Source organism: Schistocerca piceifrons, chromosome 2, assembly GCF_021461385.2.
Source record: "Schistocerca piceifrons isolate TAMUIC-IGC-003096 chromosome 2, iqSchPice1.1, whole genome shotgun sequence".
Taxonomy (NCBI): Eukaryota; Metazoa; Arthropoda; class Insecta; order Orthoptera; family Acrididae; genus Schistocerca; species Schistocerca piceifrons.
This window is the reverse complement of record NC_060139.1, coordinates 203292807-203316938: the sequence shown is the minus strand read 5'-3', so window position 1 is coordinate 203316938 and position 24132 is coordinate 203292807. Positions and strand designations below refer to the sequence as shown.

Below are 24132 nucleotides of genomic sequence, written 5' to 3'. Positions count from 1 at the left end.
CGTCGCAGGTTCGAATCCTGCCTCTGGCATGGATGTGTGTGATGTCCTCGGGTTAGTTAGGTTTAAGTAGTTCTAAGTCTAGGTGATTGATGACTTCAGATGTTAAGTCCCATACTGCTTAGAGCCATTTGAACCATTTTTTGAAATAATCAGATACAGTGAGGTCCAGTGACCTTGGAGGTCAGTAATGTAAGGCTGAATCATTTGGTCCAGTGCGACGGATCCATCGTTCAGTAATCCTTTGATTTAAAAATTCCCGCACTGCCAGATGTCAGTTTGGCGGTGGTCCATCCTATTGGTAAATAAAGTTGTTCGAATCAGTCTCCAGTTGTGGGAAAAGAAAGTTCTCCAGCACATTGAGATATGTGCTTTCAGTAAAAGTGTTCTCGGCAAAGAAAAATAGACCATACACCTTTTCCCGTGAAACTGCACGAGTCCCTCTCATGTTGTAGAACTTCATGTGGTTGTTCCGTACCCCATATTCTCACATTATGGAGGTTCACCTTTCCATTTAAATGGAATGTTGCCTGGTCCCTAAACACTAATCGTGGAAGAAACCGATGCTTCATCTTGCCAAGAACGAAATTACAGAATTCCACACGTTGTTGTTTGTCACTTTCACGAAGAACTTGCAGTAGCTGTATTTTGTATGGTTTTGTGTGTTAACGTCGACGCAACAGACGCCAGACGGACATCGGGGACGTGTTGAGCTGTCGAGCTGCACGGATTTCTGCGGACTCCTTGTGAAACTATGGGGGGATGTGAAACTACCCAAGCACTACTCACGCCCCGTCCTCACAGCCTTACTTCTGCCAGTACCTCGTCTCCTAGCTTCCGAACTTTACAGATGCTCTCCTGCGAACCTTGCAGAACTAGCACTCCTGAAAGAAAGTATATTGCGGAGACGTGGCTTAGCCACAGCCTGGGGGATGTTTCCAGAATGAGATTTTCACTCTGCAGCGGAGTGTGCGCTGATATGAAACTTCCTGGCAGATTGAAACTGTGTTCCGGACCGAGACTCGAACTTGGGACCTTTGCCTTTCGCAGGCAAGTGCTCTACCAACTGAGCTACCCAAGCACGACTCACGCCCCGTAGACACAGCCTTACTTCCGCCAGTACCTCGTCTCCTACCTTCCAAACTTGCCAGCGAAAGGCAAAGGTTCCGAGTTCGAGTCTCGGTCCGGCACACAGTTTCAATCTGCCAGGAAGTTTCATATCAGCGCACACTCCGCTGCAGAGTGAAAATCTCATTATGGCGGATGTGTTCGATGTCTGTGTGAGTCACTCGGGGACGGCCCGGCGATTTGTCTTTACACAAACGACCTGTATCTCATAATTGTTCATGCCATCGTCTAATGCAGCTATAGACTAACTAGTAATAAGTGAAAAATAGAAAATTCAGGTCGAATTTCTCAAAGAAAAGGGATGGGTTACAGCACAAATCGTAAGGGATAGGAAATTAGAAATTTTTATTAAATCTCATTCGCAATGCCATGGGAAAAATCGAGTCATGCTAGACACAGAGGCGGAAGCTGGAGGCATGCCGGTAAGTCACAAGTTGGTCAGGCATTCGATACGTTACGACACTGCTTGTCGAGTGAGATGACGCACTCAGCAGAAAGAAGACTGCGACGGTAAACAAAACGAAGCGGGACAGGCTTACTCGTTAGCTCATAAGACATATCTCAAGAAATTCTATCTCTTACGCAAGAGTGTTTTGCGAGTAATTGATACTGCTGTTAACAGCTTGTTAAGTGAACATAGCAGAATAAGGATGACATTGGCGTTGTAGCCACAAGTTAGCTCCCTCGAAATGCCCCAGCTTTCCACCTCTCGTCAAGAGTTGATCATTAGGATCGATGGCATTCACTGTAATAGCAGTTGCCGGCTGGAGTGGCCGAGCGGTTCTAGACGCTTCAGTCTGGAAACGCGCGACCGCTACGGTCGCAGGTTCGAATCCTGCCTCGGGCATGGATGTGTGTGATGTACTTGGGTTAGTTAGGTTTAAGTAGTTCTAAGTTCTAGGGGACCGATGTCCTTCGTTGTTAAGTCCCATAGTGCTCAGAGCCATTTGACTATTTGTAATGGCAGTCGATTCCATGATTACGATGCTGTAGTGAATCCTAGACGTTTCACCTCGGTGAACTAGCCGAAGATGTACTCGATATGATGGTCGTAACCTAGGGAATTTCACGCTGTTTGCCACCTACCACCTAGTATAGGAGACACTGACTCTTCCAATAGTAGCACATGGCAGAGTGCTGCCAGCACTGAACTTCAACGTGGAAGCCAACTGTAGGGCTTCCTGTGGTCAACGTTCCTGTTCAACAATCAGGTGCCTCCGCGTGCTGAAACCCACCAGGCCAGAGGAACGCCGGCCGTTGTGGCCGAGCAGTTCTAGGCGCTTCAGTCTGGAACCGCGCGACCGCTACTGTCGCAGGTTCTGAACCTGGCTTGGGCATGGATGTGTGTGGTGTCCTTAGGTTAGTTAGGTTTAAATAGTTCTAAGTTCTAGGGGACTGATGACCTCAGGTGTTAAAGTCCCCTAGTGCTCAGAGCCAGCCAGAGGAACGAAATCGACCAATCACAGGACATTGCTGATGGGTCCTCAAGGGTCATTGTAGTATTGGAGTGGAATTGAGGAGACTCCTAAAGCCAGTTGGAGACCACTTCATGCTGAGCAACGACTACACAGCTCGACAGCAACCTGTTGTGGCACCAGGGTAGCTAACATCTTCGCCAGGGCGTTCACACGCTGAGCTGATGGGACAGATGTCAGCTAGAATCCAAAATGCAGCTGAATGAGCATCAGCCGAGGCTGCTGCCGCAGAACAACGGATTGTAAACATAGTAAATAAATAATTGGACTCTAACAATGTTTCACTAGCAGCGCAGATGCTTCATGTGTTCCTAACTGCTATCCTGACTTCACGCAGAAGTGACTCCACTAGCCCCTCTGTAATACCCTTATGAGCTCTGATATGTCCCCACCTCAACAAAATAATGGAACGTTAGAGAACATTTTCCAACATCCTAGAACATTCTCGCTCTGAAAAATTCTTGAACCTCCTGGAACATTCTAGAACACTGTTGAATCTTCAGGTAGATTCTATAACATTCTGGAACATTCTAGAAGTATCCAACACCCTATAAGGAACATTTTGGACAGCTTAGCCACTTCGGTACTCAGTTTCCAGCTGCTTCATCGATAAGAAGTGTATTGGTGCCATGACCACTTTTGGCACACGTATCTTCGAGTCCTACCCCTGCAGTTCCAACCCAAAATCTTCTTCACAGATAAGTGTCGGAGGGCTACCATACCTTATAATTAAAATGGGGGTGTGCGGGTGGATTGTGGTGTTGCAGCGGCACACATGGACAAACATCTACCAATTACCCTGAATCAAATGGTTCAAATGGCTCTGAGCACGACGGGACTTAACATCTATGGTCATCAGTCCCCTATAACTTAGAACTACTTAAACCTAACTAACCCAAGGACAGCACACAACACCCAGTCATCACAAGGCAGAGAAATTCCCTGACCCCGCCGGGAATTGAACCCGGGAACCCGGGCGTGGGAAGCGAGAACGCTACCGCACGACCACGAGCTGCGGACTACCCTGAATCCAGAATAAACTTTTCCTCTGCGCTAGACTATAGGAGATGTACTAGTGGAAGTAGAGCTGTGAGGATGGCTCGTGGGTCGTGCTCACGTAGCTCATCTGGTTGAGCACTTGCTCTTGAAAGGCAAAGGTCCCATTTTCGGCTGCTGGTCTGACACTCAGCTTTAATTACCAGAAAGTTCCAATTATCTTGTGTTTCGTGATACATTCAGATCTCACTTTTCGTATTCGTGTATCATTCTTCGGGTCATATCTGCAACTACACCCACATCTTTTGCGAAGTTCATGATAGAAGGCGCTTCCCACTGCAACATTGTTCGCGCCGGTAGCACGACAGACTGTCAATTCTAAGGGCCCGGGTTCGATTCCCGGCTGGGTCGGAGATTTTCTCCCCTCAGGGACTGGGTGTTGTGTTGTCCTAATCATCATCATTTCACCCCCGTCGACGCGCAAGTCGCCGAAATGGCGTCAAATCGAAAGACTTGCACCAGGCGAGCGGTCTACCCGACGGGAGGCCCTCGTCACACGCCATTATTATTATTGTAACATATATTGGGACTACTCCCAGCTTCAATCGCGTATGGCGCATGGGAAGAATGATAACTTACATGCCACAGTGCACACCTGAATCAGCTAAACTTCGACTTCGTGGTCCCTACAAGAAAGATATGTAGGGGGTTGTAATATATTCGTAGATTTATCACTTAATGCTGGGTCTTGAAACTTTTTAAGTAACGTTTTGGTGTGGATCCATGAGCGCCTACCAATTCAGGTTTTTCACCATCTCTATGACAAACCTGTGACTGTACTTGATGCCCTTATTTGGTGTGGTCCCACACACTTTATCAATATCATGGGACGAGTCACACGAGTATTTTATAAACAATTCCCTTCGTAAACTAATTGTACTTTCCCAGTATATTGCCAGTCAAGTGAAATCGCTATCGGCTTGTTGTGTGACTAAGCCTATGGGATAATTTTACATCCCCACAAACTGTTATATCCAGCTGTTTGTGTGAGATCGCTGATTCCAATTGTGACTCATTGATACTGCAGTTATAGGACACTCCGTTCTTTCGAGTTGTGAAGTGCATAATAATTTTACACATTTAAAGAGAGATGCTAACCCTTGTGCCAATAAAATCTTATCAAACTCTGTCTGAATATTTGTGAAGTTTCTTTCAAACAGTACTTAATTACAGATAACGTCAGCATAAACGAAAAGGCAGAGGTTATTGTTGTCTGACAGGTCACTTATATACAAAGAACAGCAAGGTGCCCAACAGAATTCCCTTGAACTTACCTGGATTTACTTCCGCATATGCTGATGACTCTCTATCCAACATGCTGCTACCTCCCTATCAACAAATCCACAGTCCAGTCACAAACTTGAAACCCCCATATGATGCTACTTCCATTAATTACTCTGTATCACAAAGTCTCGGGACTTTGTCTGCAATCTGTAATAAATACACTGTATAATCATTTACTGGGCTCACCATATTTGTATATATTTCCTTGCAGTAATGTAGAATTTGTTCTGTGCGTATTTTATGCAGTGTAGCTGAAATGCCGCTTCTCTGAAGAATTTCTTTTGCAACTTCAATTGATATTCATTTGCTTGATACTAATTTGCCAAGTTTAGTTTTTGATTTAGAGTTCTGTATAACTTTTGGATTGATTTTATTATCTTTTGTTTTATCTAACTGCTTCTAAGGCTTACCACAGACTGTCTAATGGCTGCCTCAAAGAATTATTGTCACTAGCAAAACAATAAGATTTATTTTTGATCTACCAACTCTAAACCCTTCTTGTTCTTTTGCATCCATTTATTTAAATTCTTGTTCTAAGAAACGTGTAAAAACTCTTCTAAAATCTGCGTATGGCAACTATAACTTTTATACCTCTACAATTTATGCACTCATATTTTCCCCCCTTTTTTATGTTTTATTGAAATGTATCCTCTTTTCCAATTACTAGGTACAACCTCAACAATCAAACAGTTTTCGAAAAGGTTTTTTTAATATTTCATGTAATTTATCGGTATCATATTTTAATAATTTCGCAGGACTGCCTCCAATTTCTCTAGCTCTACAATTCTCTAAAAGTTTTATTGCTTCTCTGACTACTTCTGTCTCAGAAGGATGTACTAATTTGTTCCACCATCTGTTGGTCCATTACATTCACTCAGAATATTAGGCAATTCTTATGTTAATAGCTATAAAACATATTTTTCCCGTGAATAATCTACTTAATATGCTTCGTTCATTTAGAATTACTTCTTACATTCTTTATTGTAAACCCTATTTCTGTACTGCTTGTCCCTACAAGAAAATATTCTACTTTTTGTCATGATTGTCTTTTACTTGTACTGGAGATCAATGAATAGTAGTAATAATAATAATAATAGTAATAAAAGATAGATCTTTTTCGCTACTACATAATGTAATATAAGAAAGTATAGTCGCAATGAATGAATCCTAAGTTGAACGGTGTTTCTTATTTTGTACCTCCTGATACGTGGGTGAAACAATAGCGACAGTATAGAACGGAAGTGGTCCGCACGTGTGCCGGATGTTACTGAATGCTGCAGCTGCCGTCTGAATACCATCTTGGTGCTAACGACACCAGGACGCACACCTGTCGCTGAGAATGCAGAATAGCTACCTCAGCGGATACTGCACGCCCCGCTATGAACACGCAACCGGTAAGGCTGCGATGTTTTCCAGGTTGGGATATTAGAAGCTAACTCTTGCCTGAATGGATGTGTCTCACGACCTATATAAGAAACGACGAAGTGACAAAACCTTGTATTTCGTCGGCGTCCTCTGAGCAGCAGCCAGCATGTACCGGCGGTCCATCTCCCTTCTGATGCTGCTAGCTACGTGCTTTGGTAAGCAAAGTGATCCGTTAATTCTGGGTGTTTTGTCTTCAGTCCGGAGACTTTTTTGATACGAATCTCCACGCTAGTCTACCCTGTTCAAGACTCTTCATCTCTGGATAACTTCAAAAAAGAATAAAACAAAAGCTTACGACGCTCAGGTATGTGTCGGGATATTTCGTCACCACACAGCTCTCCCGGCCCTTTTGCAAACTTTGTGGATGACTACTACATCCTACATCCACTTGAAGCTGCTTGCTGTAGTCAACTTTTGGTCTCCCTCACTATCTCACCAACCCCCCCCCCCCCCCGCCCCCCTCTCCACCACCGTAGACACCTTCCTCCACTTACAGATTAAGTATATCTTGTTGCCTCTGGCTGTGTCCTATCGAATCATTTTTTAGTTTTGTCAAATTGTGCAACAAAACATCACTTTCTCAAATTCGATTCAATACCTCTTTGTTAGTGACTCGATTGACTCATTTAATCTTCAACAATCTTTCGTAATACCAAATTTCAAAAGTTTCTATTTTCACCTTGTCTCTATTGCTACTGTCAGTATTTCATCTTCATAAAACGCAACCTTAGACTCCACACAAATGCGTTATGAACAGACGCAATAAAAAATACAGTAATATTCGGGTTTAATGCAGTTCGCTTTTCTGTTGCTTTGGAAATGTCCGTTTCACATGTGTTTTACTTTTTCCGCCATAAGTTATTTTGCTGACCAAAAAGGTAAACCCGTCTACCACTTCCAGTGTCTCATTTTGTAATCTAATTCACGCAGCATCATCTAAAGTAAGCCGACCAACCACCATTGCAGTACCGTATATAAAATAAGAGTATTAAACTGTTATTAATGTCATCGTATAATATCTTTTCACGACCCTGATCATTTCATTCAACTAATCCTACAAGGAATTTGAGATTGCCAAAACTGACATAATGTGTTTTATATCGACCGTCTGGATTGCATGTATCTGTAAAATTGTGACTGGTTTCGGTTCCATCAAACCATCTTCAGAACTGAGTGTTTCGGCTAAAAACGTAACCCATCAGTTTCTACAGGTAAATTTACATGCCATGTCAACACACGTAATTTTAACGCTTTTAAAATTTTGAAAGTTTTTGAATTTCAGGATATGGATACAGAATTAAATAAAAAGGTGAAAATATCTATGAGGTATAGAAGCGCCAAAGAAACTGGTATAGGCATGATTATTCAAATAAAGAGATATGTAAACAGGCAGAATACGGGGCTGCAGTCGGCAACGCCTATATAAGACAACAAGTGTCTGGCGCAGTTTTTAGATCGGTTACTGCTGCTACAATGGCAGGTTATCAAGATTTAAGTGAGTTTGAAGTTGGTGTTATATTCGGCGCACAAGCGATGGCATGCAGAATCTCCGAGGTAACGGTGAAGTGGGGATTTTCCCGTACGACCATTGCACGAGTGTACCGTGAATATCAGGAATCCGGTAAAACTTCAAATCTCCAACATCGCTGCGGCCGGAAAAAGACCTGTAAGAACGGGACTAACGACGACTGAAGAGAATCGCAAGTGTAACCCTTCTGCAAATTGCTGCTGATTTCATTGCTGGGCGATTAACAAGTGTCAGCGTGCGAACCATTCAACAAAACATCATCGACATAGACTTTAAGAGCCGAAGGCACACTTGTGTACCATTGATGACTGCACGACACTAAGCTTTACGCCTCGCCTGGGCCCGTCAACACCGACATTGGACAGCTGATGGCTGGAAACATTTTGACTCGTCGGACGAGTCTCGTTTCAAATTGTATCGAGGGGATGGACGTGTACCGATATGGAGAGAAACTGACGAATCCATGGAGCCTGCATGTAAGAAGAGGACTGTTCAAGGTGATGGAGGATCTGTAATGGTGTGGGGCTTGTGCAATTTGAACCCTGATACGTCTAGATACGACTCTGATAGGTGGGACGTACGTACGTATCCTGTCTGATCACTTGCATCCATTCATGTCCATGTGCATTCCGACGGATTTGGGCAATTCCAGCAGGACAATGCGATACCCCGCACGTCCATAATTGCTCCAGAGTGGCTCCAGGAACACTCTTCCGAGTTTAAACACTTCCGCTGGTCCCCAAACTCTCCAGACATGAGCATCTGGGATGCCTTGCAACGTGTTGTTCAGAAGAGATTTCCACCCTGTCGTACTCTTGATTCCTTTTTTTATACAATCAAAAGCCATTTTTCACAGTAAGTGCCACAGTTTCTTCTTTTACCACTCGCTTTTCCTGCCATAGAAGCTAAACTATCTGAAAAATGATCTGGACACCCCAATGTAATGCGGAATGGACCACTAGATTTCACGGAAGGCGGACCCGCAGAGGCGGGGAGTATATTATGTAGTCAGTGGAGAAGCAGTGACAGCAGAACGGGTTGATCAGGAGAGTTCAGTGATTTCGAACTTTGACTTGTCATTTGATGTCAGCTGAGTAACAAGTTCATCAGAGACATTTCAAGTCTGCGATGTGACTGTGAAGTGGAAACGTGAAGAAATAGATACAGCTGTACCGAGACTAGACAGACCTCGTGTACTGACAGACAGCAGTCCCAGAGCATTTCGGAGGGCGATTGTAAGAAAATATTATGAAGTCAACGGAAGGAATCATTCGTGAGTTCTAAAGACCTACCAGCAGTCCAGGTAGTACAAGGACTGTGCGTAGGGAGCTGAAAAGAATGGGGTACAGTGGTCGAGAGGCTCCTCGTAGGCCACACATTTCTGTTGTCAGTGTTGAACGAGATTAGAGGCGGTGTAAAGAGCGACGGTCCTAGACAATGGATAGCTGGAAACGAGTGATTCAGAGCGATACAACACGTTGTACCTTGAGGTAATACGATGGAAGCGTTTGGGTTTGACGGATGCCCGAGAACGTGTAGTGGCAACACTGAACTACCGAGGAAGTGGCGCTACCGTATGGGGCTGTTTCCGTGTTTAGGTTGTAGGCCCCTTATGGAGTTTAAGAAAACGCTAAAGGCCGAAGGATATGACCACATTTTTTAGCATTGTGTACTTTATGCAGCCCGGAGACGTTGGCTGTATCAGCGCGACATTGCAGCCTATCGTAAAGCTGCATCTATGAGGAAATGGTTTGTAACATTCCGTAGATAAACTGGCCTTCCCAGAGTCCACCCTGCACTAAGTGGAATATCTTTGGGATATGTTAGAACGTCGACTTCGCTCCAGACCCTAACGTCCAACACCGCCATCTTCTCTGGTTTTGCCGGGCGTTGTTTTTATCTGTATCTACTTATTTCTTGGTAATAAGACTTCTGAAGAAGGCCCATTTATAAGGGTTCAAAACTAGGTAAAGAGTTTTGACTACTACCTAATCCGACTGGTGACTTTTTTTATTCCATATATTACATTTGCACATTTTCTGCTGCAACCATGGTTAAGAGCCTAATATCTATTACGCATGGCGATATATTAAAGTTTCTTGTGCATTTTTTATTTATGTTAGCGACTGAAAGCTCGTGAAGTCAAGATCGCACACAAATTCTTCTTTATTTGAATTGATTACTAGCTTCGGCTAACAATTTAGCCATCTTCAGATCTAAGATATAAAACAGACTTTTTCATGTTAGCGACATACAACAGCTTACAGAAATGTACATAATATTGTAGCAGTATTCAGGAGCATACACGGTGATTCTTATTAACGATTAAAAAACCTCCTAAGCGACTTAGATAGCACTGAGACACGTAATTTAATATAAGACACATGGGGTCGCAAATGTCGTGAAGTACCTCAAAAGTGGATGGCTAGTGCTGATAATGTGACGTCACCACATGACATACCTCACCACACGTGCAGTGATTGAGCCTATCTGTCTGTCGCACCTGATCATTCCAATTCAAGTATTGCCGTCGGTATGGCTCTGAGCCCACATGGGCGAATTTGCGCCTGGGACTCAGACTTCGAGTTTTGCGTCTGGCAGGCAGAATTTTTTGCATTTCCAAGGGGGAGGTTACCATGAGAAAAAGATTGAATAATCAACGAAAGGATAACGTTCTACGAGTCGGGGCGTGGAATGTCAGAAGCTTGAACGTGGTAGGGAAACTAGAAAATCTGAAAAGGGAAATACAAAGGCTCAATCCAGATATAGTAGGGGTCAGTGAAGTGAAGTGGAAGGAAGACAAGGATTTCTGGTCAGATGAGTATCGGGTAATATCAACAGCAGCAAAAAATGGTATAACAGGCGTAGGATTCGTTATGAACAGGAAGGTAGGGCAGAGGGTGTGTTACTGTGAACAGTTCAGTGACCGGATTGTTCTAATCAGAATCGACAGCAGACCAACACCGACAACGATAGTTCAGGTATACATGCCGACGTCGCACGCTGAAGATGAACAGATAGAGAAAGTGTATGAGGATATTGAAAGGGTAATGCAGTATGTAAAGGGGGACGAAAATCTAATAGTCATGGGCGACTGGAATGCAGTTTTAGGAGAAGGAGTAGAAGAAAAGGTTACAGGAGAATATGGGTTTGGGACAAGGAATGAAAGAGGAGAAAGACTAATTGAGTTCTGTAACAAATTTCAGCTAGAAATAGCGAATACCCTGTTCAAGAATCACAAGAGGAGGAGGTATACTTGGAAAAGGCCGGGAGATACGGGAAGATTTCAATTAGATTACTTCATGGTCAGACAGAGATTCCGAAATCAGATACTGGATGGTAAGGCGTACCCAGGAGCAGATATGGACTCAGATCACAATGTATTAGTGATGAATAGTAAGCTGAAGTTCCAGACATTAGTCAGGAAGAATCAATACGCAAAGAAGTGTGATACGGAAGTACTAAGGAATGACGAGATACGTTTGAAGTTCTCGAACGCTATAGATACAGCAATAAGGAATAGCGCAGTAGGCAGTACAGTTGAAGAGGAATGGACATCTCTAAAAAGGGCCATCACAGAAGTTGGGAAGGAAAACATAGGTACAAAGAAGGTAGCTGCGAAGAAACCATTGGTAACAGAAGAAATACTTCATTTGATTGATGAAAGGAGGAAGTACAAATATGTTCCGGGAAAATCAGGAATACAGAAATACAAGTCGCTGAGGAATGAAGTAAATAGGAAGTGCAGGGAAGCTAAGACGAAATGGTTGCAGGAAAAATGTGAAGACATCGAAAAAGATATGATTGTCGGAAGGACAGACTCAGCATACAGGAAAGTCAAAACAACCTTTGGTGACACTAAAAGCAACGGTGGTAACATTAAGAGTGCAACGGGTATTCCACTGTTAAATGCAGAGGAGAGAGCAGATAGGTGGAAAGAATACATTGAAAGCCTCTATGAGGGTGAAGATTTGTCTGATGTGATAGAAGAAGAAACAGGAGTCGATTTAGAAGAGATAGGGGATCCAGTATTAGAATCGGAATTTAAAAGAGCTTTGGAGGACTTAAGGTCAAATAAGGCAGAAGGGATAGATAACATTCCATCAGAATTTCTAAAATCATTGGGGGAAGTGGCAAAAAAACGACTATTCACGTTGGTGTGTAGAATATATGAGTCTGGCGATATACCATCTGACTTTCGGAAAAGCATCATCCACACAATTCCGAAGACGGCAAGAGCTGACAAGTGCGAGAATTATCGCACAATCAGCTTAACAGCTCATGCATCGAAGTTGCTTACAAGAATAATATACAGAAGAATGGAAAAGAGAATTGAGAATGCGCTAGGTGACGATCAGTTTGGCTTTAGGAAAAGTAAAGGGACGAGAGAGGCAATTCTGACGTTACGGCTAATAATGGAAGCAAGGCTATAGAAGAATCAAGACACTTTCATAGGATTTGTTGACCTGGAAAAAGCGTTCGACAATATAAAATGGTGCAAGCTGTTCGAGATTCTGAAAAAAGTAGGGGTAAGCTATAGGGAGAGATGGATCATATACAATATGTACAACAACCAAGAGGGAGTAATAAGAGTGGACGATCAATAACGAAGTGCTCGTATTAAGAAGGGTGTAAGACAAGGCTGTAGCCTTTCGCCCCTACTCTTCAATCTGTACATCGAGGAAGCAATGATGGAAATAAAAGAAAGGTTAGGCTTCTGAAGCCTAACTAACCTAAGACCATCACACACATCCATGCCCGAGGCAGGATTCGATCCTGCGACCGTAGCGGTCGCGCGATTCCAGACTGAAGCGCCTAGAACCGCTCGGCCACACCGGCCGGCAACAAGTCTTACCTCAAAGTAAATAAATGACTGTCTTTTTTTTGTCATCAGTCTACTGTCTGGTTTGATGCGGCCCGCCACGAATTCCTTTCCTGTGCTAACCTCTTCATCTCAGAGTAGCACTTGCAACCTACGTCCTCAATTATTTGCTTGACGTATTACAATCTGTCTTCCTCTACAGTTTTTGCCCTCTACAGGTCCCTCTAGTACCATGGAAGTCAATCCCTCATGTCTTAGCAGATGTCCTATCATCCTGTCCCTTCTCCTTATCAGTGTTTTCCACATATTCCTTTCCTCTCCGATTCTGCGTAGAACCTCCTCATTCCTTACCTTATCAGTCCATCTAATTTTCAAAATTCGTCTATAGCACCACATCTCAAATGCTTCGATTCTGTTCCGGTTTTCCCACAGTCCATGTTTCACTACCATGCAATTCTGTACTCCAGACGTACATCCTCAGAAATTTCTTCCTCAAATTAAGGCCGGTATTTGATATTAGTAGACTTCTCTTGGCCAGAAATGCCTTTTTTGCCATAGCGAGTCTGCTTTTGATGTCCTCCTTGCTCCGTCCGTCATTGGTTATTTTACTGCCTAGGTAGCAGAATTCCTTAACTTCTTTGATTCGTGACCATCAATCCTGATGTTAACTTTCTCGCTGTTCTCATTTCTACTACTTCTCATTACCTTCGTCTTTCTCCGATTTACTCTCAAACCATACTGTGTACTCATTAGACTGTTCATTCCGTTCAGCAGATCATTTAATTCTTCTTCACTTTCACTCAGGATAGCAATGTCATCAGCGAATCGTATCATTGATATCCTTTCACCTTGCATTTTAATTCCACACCTGAAGATGTGACCACTGAATACGTATCTTACCACCCTGATAAAAATATTGAAGTAATAACCACCATCAACCACAGGACAACGGCATATTCTGGGGAACTCCACCGAAGTGAAACGTACAACTTTATGGAACTCGTCACTGTAGAAAAGTTAGAATGTTGACTTAGGAGCTGAAGAAGAGCTTACCTGACGAAGAATCTCTGAGAGTGGCTCGACACCCAGCACTCACTGCCCCATTGATCAGAACAACTGAGAATGTAGAAAAGTACTCTATTATTGTCACCAATATTCAATGAAAAACAAATCGTTCAAGCTCAGTAGTTCTTTTGTATTTGAGCTTCTTTTGAATTTTCAAGCAATGACTCATAGTGTACAAATAACTTACAGGAATGCATCTGGGTGATGTCGTCGACAACAGCCGATATTTCGACAGGACCACTCCCTGACATTTTCAGGGCAGAACTGCAACAAGTGAGAGATGTGTAAGGGAATTTAAAACCTCGATTTCTCAGAGAAAATCCGGAAAGATAACGCAACCACTGTAAACACTAGCGCCATCACGAACCATAGATGACCGACGTCGGAAGGTATCGATGGTGAAATTGGCAATCAACAGGTGACGGAGCACTAACTCTGTCTCTCTGTTTTTGGAAAGAGAGAGAGGTGGATTTCACCATCTCAGATCAGGATCCTTTTAGGTTCCGTAGAGGATGATCTTGATTTGGGTAAGCCGTGTGTCTAGCGTATTCCTTGCAGATGTGGCATGTCATGTATTGGTCAGAATATCGACACTGTGGAGGACCGGTGTACTGAGCACACACACGCTTACAACAGCCGAGCAAATCTATCACCGTAGAACATTGTCTTTGCACCGGTCATGCTGTGGAGTATGACAACACGGAGATTCTGGTATGCACTTCCAGGTAGTGCGTAGTATTAATAAGGAAGCTGTTGAAATTAAATTAGCAAGTAACCTTACAAACAGAGATGGTGGTTTCCGCTCAAATTGTGCTTGGAATACTGCTCTCTCCCTCGTCAGAAAACAGAAGGTCTGAGTTTATGCTCCCTGACCTGTTGATTATTAATTTCACTATCCGTAATTTCTGATGTGCGTCATCTTTGGTTTGTGAGGGCGCCAGTGTTTACAGTGTGTATGTGTGTATGTGTGTGTGTGTGTGTGTGTGTGTGTGTGTGTGTGTGTGTGTATGTATGTATGTATGTGTGTGTGTAAGTGTGTGTGTGTGTGTGTGTGTGTGTGTGTGTGTGTGTATGTGTATGTGTGTGTGTGCGTGTGGGTGTGTATCTTCCCGGAGTTTCTCTGGAACCCGAGGTACTAAATTCTCTTGCACAGCTCTTACTTACAGCTGTTTTACCTTGAAAATGGCAGGGTGTGATCCTGTCAGAATATCGGCGGCTGTCGACGACATCACCCGGCTGGATTCCCGTAACTCATTTGAACATTGTATATACCGGAAGAAACTAAGGTCTCACGTGGCTTAGCCTGTTTACAAAATACCTGCTACTCATTCCCGTGTTCAAGGCGATTTTTTCCACCGTATATAAAGTACAGGGATTGATCGATGAGAGGGTACGGAACAAATAAGGTCTAATGAATTTACGTCCGGAAATGCATGGTTTCCATGCTAGAGACCATTTATTCAATCATACATTGTTACTGTGGTCAAATAAGCGTTGTAACATGCTGCCACAGTTACAGTATGTGTTGAAAATGGCTTCCATGTGCCTCAAGGCGTGTACGGACCGTGGCATGTTCTGTCACACACGTTCACATCAGCCAGGCTCATCTGAACAGCGTCAAAGGCAGTATGGCCCAGTGTCTCCACATGTGGAATGGGCTCTGCATACATAATACTTTTGAGATGGCACCATAAGCAGAAATCGTACTGGCTGAGATCTGGTGAACGAGCAAGCGACGTGGAAGGAAGACTGGTCCCAAAATACGTTGCCAATTATCCCGACCTACAAATTCCGGCTGCACCGATGATGATGATTCGCTGTCACCATACCATGGGGATTCTACATAAACAGACGCAGAGATGAACGATATGAAAGTTGAAGATACCACTCCACATAAAAGCAGCCTCATCTGCGAATAGGATGAATGACACAACTCAGGAATCGTGATTGCCTGATGAACAAACCAGTGACAAAACTGCTCCCGATGTAGAAAGCTTGACAGTTGTAAGCCGTGTTCACGCTGTAAGTGGTAAGTGTAGTAACAGTTGTCATGAAGAACGTTCCACACGATCGTCTGGCTTACACTGTGCTGGCGGGTCAACTGCCACGGCGGTCGCCTTCCACAGTAATGATCACATTTTCCTCCAAGTCTAGTGTCCGAAGATTTCGTGTATGTCCTTCGTGATTTCCTACTTCTTGAAACAACCCTGTCTCAGACAAACGGCGAAAGACTGTTGCCAACAATGAGTGCTGTGATTGTTGTAGGCGGAGATACGTCTTCTGATACAATCTTGCTGTCCGCCGCCCGTTGACACTTGCATTTCCGTAAGTAAACACCACGTCGGCAAGCTCTCGATTCGAGTACGGAACCATTGTATACAATGCTGTATCATGTCCACTACAAGGTGAGTCGGCAAGAGAAGTGAATCGGACTAAACATTAGCGATGACTATGGCAAGAGAGGGCGCTAGTGAATGACATATGAGGGGAACAGTACCAGCCTCTAGGAGGAAACCATGGACACTGTAACTGCGGCTGCATGGTACAGCGCGTATTAGAACGCAGTCTCTGCGATAAGGTATGAATGAAAAAATGGTCTCTAGCATGGAAACCTTGCATTTCCGGACAAAAGTTCGTTAGACCTTTTTGGTTTCACATTCTCTCATTGATCAAGCCCTAGCGTTTGTACACGGAAAAAATGACCCTGTAGCGTACATGTGGCTGACGTCACTGACTTATTTTGAACTGGGCAGAACTAAATTGTGCCTCACGCTGCGTTTACGTTTCGTTTTGCAGCGGAATTTTACCCTCTGCATGAGCTCGCCGTTCACGATCCAAAGTCGTTCGACCTGCTCTACAGCTCCACCTCGGGGCCTCACAACGAGTCGTGGCACTTCGCGGCGCCTGTCAAACTCACCGCTGTCATCCTTCCGTCGCAGGTCTTCAACTTCAACTCTGGAGGTATGTGGCGACTTAAACCCTCACACGAACAAACAATCCTGTCGGAGGAACATCCGCAACTGAGCACTATAGCACAGGTTGAAAATATCGCTTCAGTTGTAAGGTTCTTTTTACTGAAAATACGACCGGTTTCGGGCTCTTATATACCGATCATCAGAAGTCATAACTTTGTGCGCTTGGGCCACAGCACATAGTGATAACACCTGATGATGGGAATTTAAGAGCCCGAAACCTGTAGAGCTTTAAATAAGAACCTTCCATCTGAAGCGGTATTTTCAACCACTGCTGACACAAGAAATTGTGTTGGAAATGTAAAAAGGGGCAGTATTATCCATCTCGTCTGCCCATTTATATGTGTGTGTGTGTGTGTGTGTGTGTGTGTGTGTGTGTGTGTGTGTGTGAGTGAGAGAGAGAGAGAGAGAGAGAGAGAGAGAGAGAGAGAGAGAGAGGGTGGGAGGGAGTAAATACAGAGACAGCCTGAAGCTTAATGATAAACTTTCAGTTGACCAGAGTTGTTGAGTCCCAATGTGGGTACGCTGTTGTTCAGAAAAGCCCCAAGGCTGTGTTATGGTGACAGGTACCCCAGCTCAGCTAAAACTTGAATAAAACTCCTTTTGAAATACGAGTATGTGTGTGATTTGTTACCCATCAACGTCATTTATCTGTAAATACTTTAGAGTAGAATTTTCCTTTGAAGTTTTCTTCTTCTCAGCATGGCCCGCAGCTTGCATAATGTCATAATATGACATCTTCTTTATACTTTTGCAAACTTAGGTGCAAATAGTTTATTCCTTGTTGTTGTTTTTACATATTTAGCCAACTACAGCTTATCTCTGCCTGCTAAAGAGATAAAACAAAGTAGTCAGGCAATGATTTTTTATTTCTTTAAGCTCAATCACCAATCATAGTCATAAAAATCAAAGAATAAACCAGACTGTCCGTGCGCTCGTCGCCAAAGAATAATGCTGCGCATCACTGTGCATTCACAGATGTTCTTCTGGCGATTCCCACACGTAGGTTCAGACAATTTTGTTTCGTCATTTGAGTAATTTCCAAGTGTTCCTGTTGAAAGCACATTTAAATATCATTTTATTTTACGTTTATGTAACAGTACTACGAGGTTTTTATGTTCTATTATGGTTACGTCTAGGCGGACTGACGTCCATAAAACATCTCAAAATGCAATTTCTTTTATTTACTACATTGCTAATTAAGACCACGAATTTACCTTCTATAGAAATTTCGTTTTATTTTTTTGAAAGTTATCAAATGACAGACGTTGCATTGATGCACTATGTTTACAAGTAAATTATATCTTAGGTAGTCATAGATATTTTGTGCCAAAGATATTTTGCCGTGTTGCGTGCATTACTTTAGTTTTTCTACTATGTTATTAAAGTTTTACAGATAATTTATTTGTTTGAGGTGCATTTGTTCGTTTAAAATGTCGTTTGTGTGTGTATAAATTTCTAGCTCTTCCAAAATGTTCATGCTTCGGGATTTTGCTATTGTATGTAGAATTTTCAAGTTTTTACCTACACTTGAGAAATAAAAACCTTAGAGTGAACACAATCGGAAACGGTTTGAAAATTCTAAATAGGATATCAAAAGGTCAAACCATGAACAATCTGGAATAACTAGAAATTTGTACATACACAAGTATATATCCGGATGACATTTTAAATGAATAAATGGACCTCAAACATAAAAATTATACGGAAAACTTTAATAACATACGAGAAAAAGAAAAGGAATCAACACAGCATGATAACAAAGTACAATTGACAACTTTAAGATCGTACGTCTACACAACGCAAAATATCTCTGGCAAAAAATATCTCTGATTGCCTATGATGTAATGTACTTGGAAAAATAATGCGTCAATGGAACGATCTGACATTTGACAACTCTAAAAAAAAATAAAAAGCAATCGAAATTTCTACAGAAGGTAAATACGTGCCTATATTAACAACGTAGTAAATAAAAAATTACGTTCCTAGATGTTTTATGGACGTCACTCCATCTAGACGTAAATATAAGATGAAATTCGAATAGTGCTGTTACACAGACGTAGAATAAAATGAAATATAAATGTAATTTCAAGAGAAACACTTGAAAATGGCACAAATGCCGAACCAAGCTTGATGTAAACCTAAGTAAAACAATAAGAAATAAATTATTTGCAGGTAATTTTGTAAAAGTATAAAGAAGAATTTCTTTGAAGGGGCACAGAACAGGACGATTTTGCGGTGATGATACAAACCTTCAGGGATAATGGAGGAGGGAGAATATATCTACGTGAGGTAAGGGACCGTGCTCCAGGAACGACCGCGTCGAAAGTTGTAAGCGGAAATTTCTCTGATACCTCTGACAGTGGAATACATTTACCGGTACTTAGATTGTTGGGTAACCAATCCCGGCAAGCACTTCATTCGTTAACAGATGTGATTCCAAGCTGATGGAGACCCACCTTACTTTGGGCTGAGGGTTCTTCAACATGTGAATCAGAGATTCCCTGAAAAGTGGGTAGGCAGAGGGCATGCTGATCTTATGAAGAAACAGTAACAAACCGGATGAATTATTACGCATTACACTCTAGACCCGTCCGGAAGCGAGTTAGCATACAGATTCCGGGATGCGGGGAGCCATGACGATTCCGGATCCCATCCACATGGCGGATTGGCGATTAGGGCCGGAGTGCCGGCTAGCCTGGTTGTGGTTTTCAGGCAGTTTCATCCGACTAGGTGAATTCTGGGCTGGTTATCATGGCCCGCCTCAGGTACACGATTCACAAAAGCTTCGGAAACTTTCTCACACTTCCACAGGGGTCAATACAACACACAGACAGGTGTGGAACACATTCCGGCCCAAGACTGAAGGGGTGCCGACAGGTGGGCATCCAGTCACTCTCTGTCACCCACAGCCGGACGGAGTGGCCGAGCGGTTCTAGGCGCTTCAGTCTGGAACCGCCCGACCCCTACGGTCGCAGGTTAGAATCCTGCCTCGGGCATGGATGTGTGTGATGTCCTTAGGTTAGTTAGGTTTAAGTAGTTCTAAGTTCTACGGGACTGATGACCTCAGCTGTTAAGTCCCATAGTGCTCAGAGCCATTTTTTGTCACCTACACTGCCAAATCCAGATTAAAATGCCGATCCTGTGAAGACACGGGATATGGGCAGGAAAAAGCAGAAGACTTTTGTTGACACATTCCGTAAACAATCCTTATGAAACGCGGAAATTTTCCCTGTAGATTTCGCGCCCTTGAAGATGCGATGTTGAAGCACCATCAATATATACTGCTTGACACTTGCTAAGGAACAAACATGTTTTTGGACAGGAATAATCACAGGCAATGATGGATGGCGTGAACCACAGTACATACGTAATAGAGGTGGAGTGATATATTTATAACGACAAATAGTACAGATATCACCACATGAGAAAGTAGAATGAGAGATATAAACAACTTTCATGTTCGATGCGGGTTCAAATCCCAACACTAAGGTTGACATCGGACTCTCCATAAGGAATATGTCCTCCTCGTGCACTAATGCGCATTTTCACCTATTGTTAATGCTGGCAATTTTTGAGGAGTCCTTGAGGGATATTGTCCTACTCCCCTCTCAAAGCAGTTTCAATTCTTACACCGTTCATAGCGAAACACGTACGCCAAGAGCATCCCTGGCATGGTACCTAGGGTTTAGGTCTGGAGAGTATGCAGGCCATTCGATGCCTTTAATATCTTCACTATCCAGTGTGTCTGACCCCCAGCGGTCCTATGTAGGCTGGCGTTTTCGTCGATAAATAGAAAGTTAGGAGTTACCTCTCTCCTAACAGACGGACATGACCCAGAATACTACCACGGTACCTCGCGCTAAGATACGCAGCTGAGTACGCCACTGTGCATAATGCCTACCCACACCATAACGCCTAGGCCATACCGATGATTTTCATGATTAGTCTGTGGTATGTAAGGTGTTCCCTTCTCTCTTCATACTAACTGGTGACCAGTATCACTCGCCACAGTGAAATGGGATTCGTTGGAAAATATCATTCTGCACCACTGTTTCTGATGCTAAACAACATGAACACTACACGAACAGACTCTTTCTCAACAATGGCGTGGCTGAAGTGGGATGCATGTAACGAGCTTCTGAGCATACAGTCAAGCCTGATTTAATCGCTACGAAATGGTTGTGGCGTAGACACGTGTACTGGTAGCGGTTGTAAGATCTGCTACGATCTGTCTAGGTGTGAGATGTCTGCTTGTTTTCGCCACTAAGGCTATCTGTCGATCCGCTAGCGGTGAGGCGGTCGATCAGCGACTATCAGCATTTTTTGCATGGCATTTTCACCTACAGCGGCGTTTTTTCAATTGCGAGATGACGCTTTTGTACACACCCATTGCTGTGGCCACTGTAGTGGCATTTTCACCAGCTCTGAGCCGTCCAACTGCTTGTCGACGATCGTAGGCACTCAAATGATGTCTTGCAGACATGCTGCCATACCACACGGAATGTCGCACTAATCTGTTCCATTATAGCATTGGCCAGATACTGTACTGCATGAACTGTCGAATGTATACAAAACGTTCGTCCACAGGTTTTGCTGCAGTTAGCCTGTCCCACCCTCTACTGGATGGGAGTTCCTTACCAAGTTCCAGCGGTTCCTTAACAAGTGTCAGTTGTTCCTTAGCAAGTGTCAGTTGTTCCGTAACAAGTGTCAATTGCTCATGTCAGCTGCTACTTAGGATCAGTTGTTCCTTAACGGGTGTCTGTTGTTCCTTAACACAAATGTCGGTTGCTCCTCAACAAGTGTCAGTTGTTTCTTAACAAGTGTGAGTTGTTCCTTAACAAGTGTCAGCTGTTTCTTAGCAAGTGTCAGCTGTTTCTTAGCAAGTGTCTGTTGTTCCTTAACAAGTGTCAGTTGTTCCTTAACAAGTGCCAGTTGTTCCTTAGCACGTATCAGTTGTTCCTTAGCAAGTATCAGTGGTTCCTTAGCAAGTGCCGGTTGTTCCTTAACAAGTTTCAGTTTTCCTTAGCATGTATCAGTTGTTCCTTAGCATGTATCAGTTGTTCCTTAGCAAGTATCAGTTGTACCTTCACAATTGTCAGTTGTTCCTTAACAAGTTTCAGTTGTTTCTTAGCAAGTGTCAGTTGTTCCTTAACAAGTGTCAGTTGTTCCATACCAAGGGTCAGTTGTTCCTAAGCAAGTGTCAGTGGTTCTTTACCAATTGTCAAGCAGTGTACTTTACACAGCAAAATAGTCCCATTTCTTTAAAAATATCAATACTCCATCGTTTGTTTTGTGCTGCAGGTCTTTGGCCAGGCGGGACATATGCAGAGAACTTGCAGGTCCTGGTGTACCAGACACAACTGGCCTCCGATGCAGAAGACGAGGTCACTGTTCTAGTAGGCTCAGGATCGTTCAACGGCAGCGTCCACTTCGGCCAGGAGCTGCGTATCGCCGTGACAACTGAAAACGCCGCAGCTATCCCAGTCGCAGAGTACGTGACTTCAATCAATGGCTACAGCTACACCTTCAGTATCATCTTCGGTAGCACAGGTTTCTACCCTTGGTACAACAGCAGGGTCCTCACGGCGTACTCCGCTGTCGAGGCGTCAACGAATGTGGCTGGCATAGCCCTCGGCATCGCCTTTAGTGACGGCTAAGACACTGTGGCAGTGGGATCGTTACCATTACTGCAGTTTCGGACTATGCTAGGTACCAGTTATGCACTGATACCCGCCAAGAAACTAATTTGCCAGCCTGAGTTTAAGAGTGCTTATAAATTATAATAATGCTAAGCCAATATTTTTTAAGCTCTGCTTAAGTGTAACGAGACACACAATTAGTATACGATATCTCCAGCAAAGCAGGGGAATAAAAATATTAAAATAGTATTGTTTTCTATTTAGGCATAAGACTGATATATTTTAACTGCCACCGATGACCAATTCTTTTTTTTTTTTTTTGGTAGAGTGAAGTGCCATAGAACTGTGCTGCTTCAATGTAAATATTAATAATAAAATATTCTTGTGTAAGACTCATAATTATGTCACTTCTGCTTAACAGCAGAGATTGTTTTTCTTTTCCCTCTGATTACAGAAGCATTGCTGTTTATCTCTCTCCCACACCCTACAACCCACTGCAAAACATATCAATTTTTAAAAGACAATACTCGAGAGCAAGGAATCGAAATATTGGTAATACATTGCGGTCGCTAATGACATTCATCCTTTTTTGACCTGATACAGAAATGAGTTTACACCGAGAAATTTCATAGTAGGCTTAGCTGTTGCTTTTTATATCGAAATTTACAAGTGCGCTGCCATCTGCTGACACCGATAGTTTACTCAGTACAGCTAGTTTCGGTTTCTGTTATCGTTCTCAGAACCTATGTGGCATAAATGCAACATCCAAATTTAATTTTTCTCTAGCTCAAGGAATAAGCTAAACCCGCTTTGTCTGACTGCAGCATATACATTACACCACGTGCTTCTAGTTCATTATTTGTTTTCGTTTCTACATGTTCATAGTAGTTGGCAGTATTTGCTAAAAGAAAGCTGTTTACAGCATTTTCAGCATGTGTTCGAGAAATAAAGGTAATATCTGTAGTTATAAGAGTATTGTTTTACTACTAAAAGTAATGTTGAGATATCGCAATTTGATTTTAATAATGATAAACTTACAACCACATTGAGGCTATCATCCATAGTTTTAACAACTGTACGTCTTCCAGTCATGTTCCTCAGTCCCTGTATCCTGATCATGTACCAAACGCAAACATCACAAACACTTTACACAGTCTTCTACAGATTTATCTTCCCGGTGTGGGACGGAACAATAGATCCATTCCTCCTCTGCACAGTCTTCGTCATTGGTGGAGAAAAGGGAAACAGAGATTTTGGAATCCTCATCAGATGATGACTCACATCTCGATTTTCTTTATCGCCTACTCATTTTAGCCACCTTTATGTTCTTCTGGAAATCGCCGTCTTGCATTTTGCTTTGTCTTGAGCTGTAGACCGAGGACATTTCGCAGCAACGTAATAAAATGAAACACCTACAGCCGTCATTTTTATGTTATATTATGGTATTTCAACCAAGCAAAATCTTTAAAGGGACACAGCTTTCGTATAGTCGAAATTAGGCACCTTAGCAGTATCCAACATTAGGCACCTGTACGACATGGCTGAGCTATTGAAACACTTAATGAATTGTTACATTTAAAAGCTACTCACATGTTTCATTAAACATGATACATCAATAATCAATAATCATAAAATATCGAACCACTTACCATGCAGCTGCTACGCTTACGTCGTGGTCGCAGCAATGTGTAATATTTTAATGTAAGATAATAAGAAAAAAAACAGTTGCGAGCTCGGA

General features: G+C 42.9%; 2 protein-coding genes across 2 annotated transcripts in view; one reads left to right on the top strand and one right to left on the bottom strand.

The window, feature by feature from the left end:
- LOC124774910 (adenylyl cyclase 78C-like) overlaps positions 1-24132 on the bottom strand; it is a 723787-nt gene that overhangs the window by 276997 nt on the left and 422658 nt on the right. The gene's annotated exons all lie outside the window — the stretch shown is intronic.
- On the top strand, positions 6402-22793 carry LOC124774912. Its single transcript, XM_047249586.1, has 3 exons — positions 6402-6520; positions 16577-16741; positions 22057-22793. Exons 1-3 carry the CDS (start codon positions 6472-6474, stop codon positions 22410-22412), a joined length of 570 nt encoding a protein of 189 aa, XP_047105542.1. The 5' UTR covers positions 6402-6471; the 3' UTR covers positions 22413-22793.